An 11565-nucleotide genomic window follows, 5' to 3' on the forward strand; every position below is an offset into this window, starting at 1 on the left:
GCCATGGCCCCAACCCCGCGCGCGCCCCGGTCCCGCCGCGCCGCTCCGGGACCCGCCGGGGGGGCGGGGCCGTGCCGGGAGGGGGCGGGACCTGCCGGCGCGCCCGCCAATCAGTGGCGGGGGAGGGGGAGGAGCCGCCCGGGAGAGGCGCTGAGGGACCAATGAGGGGCGGCGGGAGCGCCGCGTCACTGCAGGGGGTGGGTGGCATCGAGCCCTGCGGCGCCCCCTGGCGGCTGCGCCGGTGCCCCCGGGCCCGGCCCCGCTGCGGGGCTGAACCGGGGCGGGAGCGGGAGCGGCAGCGGCAGCGGGAATTGAGTTCACTCACGGTTCCCGGAGAGGTGTTTCTGTCTCCATACTTGGCTCTCCACGCTCGCTGTTTGCCCTCCCGTAAGACCCCGCGGAGCCGCTGCACGGTGCGGCTGAGGTGGATAATAATCGAGGAGTTGTTGTGCGCAGAAGGACAAACAGCAGCACCCCGACCTCCTCTCCAGGGGATAAAGCCTGCACACAAACCAGAACCTGGGGTGGAAGGACGGGGTGGGCTTTGCCTGGGCACGGTGACAGGCTGCAGGTCGCAGGGCACAAAGTGCCGCTCCTGGGGCCTCCGTCTGCCTGGATGGAAGTGCTTGTGAGCAGCTTGGACACATTTTAACATGATGCTTCCATGGTGTGTGGCTGTGCTGCCAGCGACTGCACAGCCGTGGGCCTCAAAAGAGATACAAATTGTACTTTTGGGTTTCCTCCATCTGATTCCCTTTGGGAGGCAGGTGAGAGGATGACTAAAAGCAGGACACCTTACTCTGCAAAAATCGCCTCACAGTCCACAAAACATCGAAAATATCCATCTCCAACAGCAGATTCCTGTCAATTCCTGTTTAACTTTTCAGTAGTATCTCGTGTACACATCTGCTTCCCAGCTCTGGCATTTCCTGTTGGAGGCACAAGCTGCAAGTCCAGCACATAAAACAAATGTTCAGGGGAACCATCAGTGGAGTGGCTCCTTCCCGTCACAGCATTCTGGGATCCTTTGCACAAGAGATCAGATGATGCAAACTCCTGTGTGAGCATCAAAAGGGCCCTGAGGAAAGGGAGAGTAAATTGGCTTATCTTTCTTGGGGCTCATCTGCACTGCACAATCAGGAAAGGGACAAGCAGGGAACAAGGGTTATCCATCAAAAAGATGCCCCAGATCTAATTAAACTGGAAAATCCAAAAGACCTGGGTCATCAGGATGTTCTTAAGCCAAAGGGAGGAAGGAACATCAAGAGGCAATTTGACTGTCTCAGAAGTGATCACCATCACACAGCTTTAAATCCTCTGTCTACAAACAAATTGCTCTAGATTTACCCAGAGTAACTGAGCTCATTTCCCTTTTTAGCTGATAAAAGCCCCGTTGTCTGCTACTCCAACAGACCAATTGTAAAAGCAGCATGTGGCAAAGGCTGATGAGTCACCCGCTCATTTGCTCAGCAGCCAGTAACAACAAACCCTTCACATCTCCTTGGAGAGCTCTGTCTTCCACATCCCTGAGTGAGCAAACCCTCAGGTTAGGGACCGACCTGCAAGAAGTCACCTCCTCCTGCTCTTCCTCCTTCTCTTCCTCTCCCTCCTCCTCCTCATCTCTGCCCCGTGTGCCAGTGCTTGCTGTGAACTTCAGCCCTGGCACTCAGCAAGGTGGTTACTCAGGAGCTGCAGCTTTTGCCTCATGACACCCTGCACTGATTCCAGCCCTGGAACAGGAACGCAGTTTCCTCCTGAAGGTTGTCAGCAAATGGTTTCCCATGACCTGGAAAGATGGAGCAGCTCAGTGTTCGCAGATTCCTCGCAGAGGGAATGAAGGGTGACACCACAGCGGGGAAGTTAAAACTGCTAATATTGTCTGGCAGCACTTCACAAGATCAAATCAGCACTTGGTTTTCCAGCAGAGCACTTCCAAGAAATCCCACTGGTGATGAAAGTTCCTAGGTAGACAAAAATATCTGAGATCCAGGCTGCTCAGCAGCCACAGCGGAGCACAGTCCTAAAGAGAAGCGGATCTGGGAATACTGCTAAGGAATGTCCTGTACTGGCCACCAGCATGAAACAGGCACTAAGTTTAGCATCCTACCTAGCAATTTTTGTTTCCCAGAGGAAACAGAAACCCTTCAAGTCCAGCCCATTGGTTCCAGAGATGTGTTTTCTGTCCATAAGACTAACGAAATCATGGGAACCTGGCAGGTAATCACTGCTACGACACAGCCTGATCCCCAGCTGAGGCAGGAGCCCACCTGGAAAATTGGGTCAGTCAGGTAGAAAATGGAGTTTCATGAGTGGATGACACGAAGCAAAGAATAACAGCATTGGTTTCCCTGAGTGCTGCTGGGTATGAGAGCTCCAGGCTGCCAACCAGGACTCCTGAGAGGGGAAACTACAAGGGCCAAGATTTAGGTGGAATTTCATACTAAGACAAGTCACTTTTATCTCCTGCAGGGGGCCTATATTGCTAATTTAATGCTAAGCTCCTTTCCCATTTCCTTTTATTTGGGACCACGTGTCAGGGCAGGACAGCAGCAGCCACACTAAGGCACTGTCTTTGTCGTGATTGGTGACTGCAGCACCCATCAGTGCTGGATGTGACCCAGAGCAGCTGGGAAAGAGGGGGACCAGTGCTGACTGCAGGTCAGAGAAGCTGTGCCTACTGCAGTGCTTTCTTCTCAGCACAGGGAACACTGGTAAGTGCCCTGATGGTCCTGATTCCAGGTTGGACTTGCCCTCCCGAAGCATGGCTCTGTTCCTTGCACTCACTTCAGAAAGGGAGAGTTTAAACCATCCAGGAGCAGTTGTTTGAAATGATGACTGAAGTTCTCCAAGCCTAATTTACTTCTGAAAGAAGTACATGAGTAGAGCAATATATATATATATATAAATCAATAAAAGCCCAGGATAAGCTTCCTTTATTGCATCAGAAGGAGCACAGACTCCACAGGGCACTTCCCACAGCGCAGATGAAAAACACCAGTGGAATTACCATCTCAGAGATGCCTCCTCCTCCTCCTCTGAGCCCAGAGGTTTGAGCAGACCTGCCCATGAGTGTGGCTTTAGCCTTCTACAGGGTTCACTGCCTCTGAGCTTGTGCCAAGGTGTTCACAGGGATCTCATCCAGTTTCCAGCACTCCCAGGTGACTTTGCTCCCTGCCAGCTCTGGTGGGTGAGTACCCAGCAGGTGGCATTCACATCCAACACTTGTGCTGGAGCCTCACCTTCCTGAAGGCTTCTCTTCCACTACATTTATCCCAGGATCTGCTTCTTAATTAATTAATGCCTATTTTTCATTTGAATGTTTAATGCCCTCTAAGCAATTTATTTTAAAATTACACAATATTCACTGGTTTGGTGCTTCTTTTACTACTCTTCTTCCTTCTCAAGAATAAAATTCACTTATCATCCCTCTGCTTTTGGGGTCACAGTGTGTGACCTTTATATAAGGACCATCAGAAAACAGAATGATTAATAAAGTCATTTAAAAAATACTTGAGATTGGTCTTTCTCGACAGTGGGAAATATGTGGGGTATAGGCTGGGAGTCTGGGAAATCAGGGCACATCACAACTCCAGAATCTTTATACTTGGGGAAAAATAGGCTTTGTGGGAGGGAACAGGAGTGCTGAGTAAGTTCAAGCAGCGTTCCCTGACAGCCTTGCTTTCCACTCCTGATATCTGGCAAGCGGAGGCAGTGGATTTGGGTGTCACAGTCATCCTCCAGCAATGGAAATGTTGCAAAATACGGAGCACCACGTATTGAGAAGGGATTAGGAGTGGGGAACCGCAAGCAGTAGGAGGGCAGGAGCAGCCTTGGAGCAAGCCTCAGGCACTGTTGCAGAAGCATGTTTTCTGGAGCGGGATTACAGCCACGTTACAGGCATTGTTTGCTTGACAAACCAAGCCATGGATACAATCCTGGGCTTCCAGTCCGGTCTGTGCAGATCCTGCCATGCCCCTGACTCCAAGAGCAACCATCAGCCCTCACAATTCTGATGGATATGAACTGAGATCTCATCTGCCAGGGAGACTGGGGGGGGAAGAGGAGTTGTGCCCCTGCAGGCACTGAGGAGATCCGTGCTGGGAGAAACTGCTGGGAAGTTTGAAATCAGAGGTTAAGGGGTTCCACCCAGTGGAAAAGAAATTTCTGCCCAATCTCTATCATGTTCTAAATCTTCTCTTCTCAGGTTTCTAAGGCTTGGATTACACCCAGGAATAGTCTGGTGCTTATTAATTAATTCCCTTTGAGGCTGCTCAGAGTCATATTTAACAACAGTCTTATTCTGGGTTTGTTGGTCCAGCGTTGCCATGAGGATGACAAACAGGAGCTGCTGTGGTGGATTATTCTGGCTTTAGCCCACGGTCTGTCTAATCCAGCCTTGGCAGTGCCTGATCCAAGTACCTCAAACATGAGGGTTGGATCCTTTGCCGTGCAGGGTTACAGATTATCTGCCTCACTGAGGAGGTTCCCCCCAGACCAAGTCATCAGTGGCTGCTTGACATTCTGGAGCGTGAGGTTCACGTCCCTCCAAAACGTAATGGAGAGGTGGAGAATGCAACCCACAAAACTCTAGACCTCAGTAATTAGACACCCACAAGTTAATCACACCCTGTACAAAAAGAAAAGTGTAAAAAGTCATTGCGAAAGCAATTCTTAGCCGCTCCAAGAAGCTGCCTTTCGGTGCCTTGGGCCAGAGACACCTTGATTTTCTAGTCCCTCTTCCTTCAGCAGATCTCAAAGCCCATTGCAAAAGAGGGCACTGCCATTGCACCAGATGAACCAGAGCTCACCTCACTGCCCGCAGAGTTTTACCCAGGTCCTGCTTGATGCTGAGCCCTGTGTCGTGACAACCCCCCCAATGAACAGCTGACAGCCCTTTCCTTTACTCTCATTTCTAGACTCAAAACGTGCCCCCAAACTCTGTGCTTTCCTTCTTTACATCCTCACCTACTCCAATCACATCCTGCTTCTCCCGGAGCGCTGCAGCAACGCAGGGATCTGAGGGATCACAGAGCTCCCCACACTCTCCTGCCTTTGGCTCACGTCCTGGCAGGAGTAAACAGCCATTTCCCAGCCCATTCCTTTGCATCCCTCCCTGCTGCAACTCAGCTTAATTCCAAACCACAAAGATCACTTTACTCTTAGGAAGAGCGTTTGGATTGAAGTTTGTACTGAACCAGAAGCCAGCATTTTACAGTTAGTCGAATACTACGAGCACAGGACGTGTAACTGCCTAAAAATGTTGGAAGAAGCTAAATTTATTTCTTAAACTGAGTTTGAGGGTAAAAAGGTCATTAAAGGCTGGACACTAATTTCTAAGTTTTCTGGAAGGCAGACTGAGAAATGTCTCTTTAAGGGACTTTTGTACACATTTACTTTTTTAACTGAAAATGATTCTCTGTTAGTTTTAAGGGTAAACCAATAAACAGAAAGAGATATATTAAGAAACACTCAGAGGTGACCCTTGTTTGCAACAGCCCCACAAATGAGTAGTGCTGCGTGTGCAGGCAGCCCTGGAGCAGGAGCTCTCCCTGCCCACCTCAAGGACACATCCCAGGCTCCTCCTGCTCATGAAATGCACTTTATGGCTCTGATGAGCCCATTGCTGATGAGTGATGTGCCCTGTGCCTGCAGGGACACTGAGAGCAGTGAGAACACATTCCAGGGAATGCAAGGTTCCCGTGCTTTGCACCGTCATCCTGCCGAGGTGTAAGCAGCATTTTCAGACAGTTTTCCACGTGGCCAAGTGCGTCAGTTGTGCCCTGGGCACACACAGCCCATGTACAGCTGTCTCAGCAGCAGGGACAGTTGGGACAGACCCCTCACTCCATGCTGGGGGGGACCAGGGCTGAGCTAAACACAAGAGCAGCCTGGGGGCACACACTGGTAGCAGGACAGTGTCTCTGCACTCTCCTCTGCCAGCACACAGTTCAAAGTCTGAATCTGTGCATTTTCTTATTTTCCACTCAAAGGAGGTCATGGCAATAGAGCTTTGGGCAGAAAGAGGCACATTGGAGTCTACTCCTGCTCTAGGATAACCAGGATAAACTTCCTATGGCTTGAAACAGTGTTGTGAACACCCAGAAAGCTGACAGGTAAAGATATTATTTTTGGCTGAAAGCCCTTATGGCTGATGCAGGAACTCTCTCAGTTATTCATTGCCTTGGTAAGTCTCATAAAACAGCCCGTGGAGCCCAGCAAGTGCTTTCTTCAGTGTTCTGGGAGCTCAGAAACCCAGGAACTGAACGAGGCCTTGAACCCATTTTATGGGTTCGCTTCTTACCGAACTACCATAAAATATTGAAATTCAGACCCTATAAATAAGGAGGGGAAGGAGTTGTGCATTTCTCAGCAGAACCAGCCTCTCCAGAGACTCTTCCCAAGGTAAGTCTGGTGCTACACGGCCCAGAGACGGGTTCCCCTGACAGATGATTAGGGACAACAAACTCATAAAATGGAGTTTAGAGATATCCAACCCCTGTGAATCTTCTCTTAACTGGAAAATGCCCTGCAACAATCGGCTCAGTTTATTCCCTGGTGACCCTGTCCCTGCTGTGAGGACTCTCCCCAGGGTGTCCGATGGCAGCAGGGATTAACCCCTGCGAGCCCCAGCGGGGGCAACAGTGCTGTGACCCTCTCTCCACAGACATCACCAGCTGGGCACCCCCCCAAGATGGCACAGAGACACAGGCTCTCCATTCCCTACGGAGCACCCATCCTTGCCATTTCCTTCCTGGCATGTGTAGCCACAGGTAAGCAACAGAAAAAAAATCCCGTGGTGGTTTTGTCCAAGCCCCGTCACGCCGACAGTCGAAACTGCCCGGGGCTGGGTGATGTGCCACAGCAGCATCCCAGTTTTGGGGTGTTCTGGAGGTCATGCCCAGAGGGCTGTCTGAAAAACAGCCTCTGATTTTGAGAGGAGCAGGGAAGGGAATGGGGAAGCTTCAGCATTTTCCAGCAGTATTGTGGCAGCTGCACAGGACTGATGAGGGCACAGTTTCCAAACCTGCTCTAAGCAGGGAGAAGTGTGATAGCTTTGGCCACCTGGGAGCACCAGGGAAGAGACAGAGAGCTTCAGAATTCTTTATATTCACAAGACTTTAGTACCTTTATATTCTGAGCTATATTTATAGTTCATTAATCCATGTCTCAGGCTACAGTAGCGAGTTTCAGCCCATTGCAAAAAATTATTTCCCATACTTATTTCATTAGGTATGTCCTGAGGTTTGTACAACTCTGCAACTGCCTGACTCGGCCTGTCCAGGATACAGCTGAGGGGCTGATTAACTAATTGATACTTCCAAGGGCATCCAGCTCCAACTGAAAAAGAGAGTATCAAACAATGAGCACAAAACCCGAGGGCACAGTGGTGCTGCGACAGTGACTGGGGGCAGGAGGGTTAGCAAGACCAGTGGGATGGGGATGATCTTTTGCTGCGTGTTACGTGGTCACTGCTGGTTTTTAAACGTTTTGTTGTCACAGGTCAGGCCTTGTTGTTCTGTCAGTCACCTGCAAAAGCCTGGCTTTTTGTTTTAAATAACTGTAAAGGGAGCTTTGTGATGAAGACAACGTCTTGTCTCAGAAACTAATATCCCACCTGAAAACAGGTGTTGTGCTGAAGCCTGAAAGTCTCAGTCCCCCCTCCGAGGCTGAGGCCTGGACAAGTGAGCAGGGCAGCTTTTGTGGGAAGGGAATGGCTTAGGAAGCTTACTGTCCTTGCCCTCCTCCTCCTGCAGGTTTGGAGCTGTCCATAAACAACCACGCTGCCGACTTCCCCCTGTCTACGAGGCCTGGCATTTCAGTGTCCCTCTCCTGCCTCGTTCACAACAGCAGCCGGGCTGAGAACCTGCTCTGGTACCGGGGAGATGGGCAAGTGGGGCTGAAAGAGGGGAATAAAGTGAACATCAGCCACATCTGCGTATACCCAGTCAACGAGTCTGACAACGGAGTCACCTTCACGTGCAGGCTGGCGCGGGACAAGTCCGTGCAGGTGTCTGTGACCCTGGATGTGGAGTGTGAGTCGCCGGGGTGGATCTGTGTGCGCAATGGCCGGGGTGGGATGGAGCCCTGGGCTGAGCAGCTCGGTGTCTGGGCGGTGTTTTGCACCCTTGTGCGCTGTCTTCACCAAGGAAAAATGTGTTTAGGAGGAGATAACTCACATTATAGGACACTCCCTTTCCACAGTGGTGCTTATGGACTGAGCCAAGGCCTCTTTTATGGGGAGTGGGTGGGCCCTTGAGAAAGAGGTTCTGGATATGTCCCTGACTCCACCTAGATTCTTTCCCAGGGATACAAGTCAGGGCAGAGGAGATACAGGAGTGACAGTCACTGATTTCCCTGCTGATTCCTGGGATCAGCAAAGGCTGCACAACTGTGATGTGTTAGACCACTGAACAAGGAGCACAAGGGATGTGTGAAGGGGACTTACTTTATGTTTAATGGTGGCCATTCTTCAAGTACCTGAAATTGGAGCAAGGCGGGGTCAGTCTCTTCTTCCAGTTAACAAGTGACAAGAGGAACTGGCCTCAAGTTGCACCAGGGGAGGTTTAGTTTGGATATTAGGGAAAATTTCTTCACTTGAAGGGGTTATCAATCAATGGAACTGCCCAGTGCAGTGGTGGAACCACCATCCCTGGAGGGATTTAAAAGATCTGCAGATGTGACACTTAGGGACATGGTTTAGGGGTGGCCTTGGCAGTGATGAGTTGGACTCGATCTTAGAGGGCTTTTCCAACCTAAATGGTTCTGTGCCTCTACGAGCAGCATTATTAATGGCCCACTGACCTGCATTGCTGTGAACAGTTCCTCCCCAGCTGAGTGGAGAGGAGACCCTCCAAATCGAGGAAGAGAAAGATGTTACTCTGACCTGCAACTCCAAATCCAACCCTCAAGCCCAAACAACTTGGTATAAGGACAATGGCAACTTGACCCTACAGCAGGGTCGTCACGAGCTCCGCCAGACGAGCGAGGTCTTTCAGCTCTCCATCAGAAAAGTTCAGAAGTCTGACAATGGGACCTACACCTGTGTGGTGGAATCTTCCTTGGGAAAGGGGACAAAGGATTTCCACCTGATAATTGAAGGTAACGAGGCTGCTGTCAGGCAATGAGCTTTACAATTAACTCTCCGTTCTCTTTTACAATGACAGCAATCCATTTATATTAAGACATGTAAGTGGAATGTGGTAAATTCCCCTGTGTGAACTTCTGAGGGCACAGCAACAGAAGGAGCTCTCCTGCCCCTGTGCCTGGGACCACAGCACCAGGAAGGGCTTGTCCTGCTCTACCTGTTATTCAGAGGTGTTTGGCAAGTGTGACCCAGGGCAGGCTCATCCCACTGTCGCACTGCCCACGCTGACAGGGCACACTCCAGAGCGGCTCAGAGCACCTCTGGTCTTGCTTGAAATGTCTTACTCTGGCCACAGAATTCTGTCGAGCCCAAAGAGCTGCTTAAGGTTCTTAAGAGAAGCTGTGCTCCAGAAATGGGGCTGGGTGCTCAGGTCTCAGAGAGGTGAGGTGACCCAGCAGGCATCTATTCCCCACCCTCTGTCCAGGCACCTGTCACTTCTACACTCAGGGCACAAGATAAAAAGCAGTGGTACCTGTGTCACGTTATTCCTGAGCAGTAACAGTGCCTGGGGGACAGACTCTCCTTCTGGAGCTGATGTTTCAGTTCTTCTTCAGTTCACTAAAACACGGGCTCAGCTCCCTTCTTGTCAGAGGACTAATGCACGCAGTCAGTCTGCAAACAGCAGAGAGAGCAGCAGTGAGAGCTGTGGGGAAAGAAATAGCTCTTTTTGCAGTCCTGTGAAATGATCTGGGTTATATCACTGCAGGGGCTCCTGGTGGTCTAGGGGGTAAAGGCGCCGCACTATCACCGCGGAGACCCGGGTTCGATTCCCGGTCAGGGCCACTCCCGGGTAGGTGGGGCTCGTTAGCCCTTAAAGGCAACCCACCTACGTCCTGAGGACCTCGCTGCCACCGTCCAAGCTCGCTTGGCCCCGGCAGATGAACCTTAGGATTAAAGGGTGGGCTCAGTTCCGCGCACACTGTGTCTCACCTAAAAAAATCCAATGCGCAGGCTGGAAGGTGGAAAGACCTTCCCTGGATCTTCGCTCGCGAAGACTGGCCATATTATTATTAATATCACTGCAATAAGCTATCACATATCCAACCTCCTCTTTCCTGACAGATAAAAAACCTGTTTTTCCCAAGGAGGCTGTTATTGCTGCTGCTGTAGTGGTTGCAGGTGTGATATTTTTTGGAATTGTGGCTCGAAAAGATAAATTATGTAAGGTAAGGAAAGCTCTACTTTCATAGGAAAAAAATAATTTGTTGCAATGCCCTGTTTTTTTCCTGTCTTTTATATTCTACTTCATAGTGTTGCTTTTCACTGTTAGAGAACTGCTACATAGTTCCTCCTGGTTCCTCCTGGCAATTAGAATTACCAGTAGATAAATCAAATATTAGATATTTTAAGGGAGACATCACATACTTGCAAGATATTTGTAACAATATCCCTTAGGTCAGGAAATGTGGAAGATAACAAGACTGTTTCTTTCTTTTCAGTGCTTCAATAACTCAAGGGAAACATCTCTGTAAGTATTTGACTGCTTATTCGTGCTTATTCCAAATGAACTTCCTTTAAAATTGCCAGAACCTGGGAAAGGGCACTCAGCATGACCCACACCTTCTGCCCCAGCAGAGAGTGGTCCCTGGGAATATGGCAGGACACACACAGATCCTGCCCCAGGCTGCTGTCCTTGCCCTGGCCACCCCAGCACCCTGGCTGTGCCTGGATGGAGGCACTGGGGATAAAAGCTGATGGTGCTTTCTGGAGCTGAACTCAGCCCAGGTGAATTCAACCCGCTTATGAGGATTTTCCCCGTAGGTGATTTTTCGTTTCTTCTGTTCATTTTGCTGCAGGTAAAGAACACAGGGTTCCTGTGCACACCCAGAAAACATCCATTTCTAGGGGTGGGACTAAGGCCTTGCGTGAGATGATGAGATAAAGCACTGAAACAAGTTTTTCGGGTCAAGTTTATATGGCTTTTTGGTTTTTTTTTATTTCAAAATATAACTGGTTCTTTGCACCTGTTAATTCTAACCTGCTGCTTAGAGCACGGCTGTGGAGGGGAGGCTGCCTGAGATGGTGCCATTTCTTGCCCTCCATGCTTATTCCGACAAGGAATGCACGTGCAGTGAGGCATGTGGGTTGTGGATCAGTCCACAGAGGAATCTGCATTGGCTTGCCACAGACAGATTGTGATGCTGATGCACACAAATGAAGAGAGGTGCTGCTGCCTGGCACTTGAGCAGGCTCTGCACCTCCCGTCTCCGTGGCTGAGACCAGACCCCAGGACTAGGGGCAGCCCCAAACGCTTGACAGCACACAGAGAAGTTCCAGTGTGGTTGCTCCAGCACTGCACTGGCAGGAAAACATCTCCATCCACCCCTTCTCCCAACAAATGTGCCACTCAGGCACTTTTCTCAAGGTCCGGGCAAGCTGTTGAGGCCTAATCATGCCTTGGATGGTACATTACTAATGCT

General features: G+C 50.3%; 1 protein-coding gene across 1 annotated transcript; it reads left to right on the top strand.

Annotated features, from left to right (window-relative positions):
• Positions 1–6691: 6691 nt before the first annotated feature.
• On the top strand, positions 6692–10617 carry TMIGD1 (transmembrane and immunoglobulin domain containing 1). Its single transcript, XM_050321891.1, has 5 exons — positions 6692–6770; positions 7755–8033; positions 8821–9099; positions 10208–10311; positions 10585–10617. Exons 1-5 carry the CDS (start codon positions 6692–6694, stop codon positions 10615–10617), a joined length of 774 nt encoding a protein of 257 aa, XP_050177848.1.
• Positions 10618–11565: the final 948 nt, after the last annotated feature.

Source organism: Myiozetetes cayanensis, unplaced genomic scaffold, assembly GCF_022539395.1.
Source record: "Myiozetetes cayanensis isolate MyiCay16 unplaced genomic scaffold, myiCay2020 scf27, whole genome shotgun sequence".
NCBI classification, from domain to species: domain Eukaryota; kingdom Metazoa; phylum Chordata; class Aves; order Passeriformes; family Tyrannidae; genus Myiozetetes; species Myiozetetes cayanensis.

Bases quoted from the DNA above. Each gene is read 5' to 3' on its own strand.
- TMIGD1 (XM_050321891.1), top strand. From the start codon at position 6,692: ATGGCACAGAGACACAGGCTCTCCATTCCCTACGGAGCACCCATCCTT. The intron at 6,771-7,754 runs GTAAGCAACAGA...CTCCTCCTGCAG, and splicing joins CCTGGCATGTGTAGCCACAG to GTTTGGAGCTGTCCATAAAC. The intron at 10,312-10,584 runs GTAAGGAAAGCT...CTTTCTTTTCAG, and splicing joins GAAAAGATAAATTATGTAAG to TGCTTCAATAACTCAAGGGA.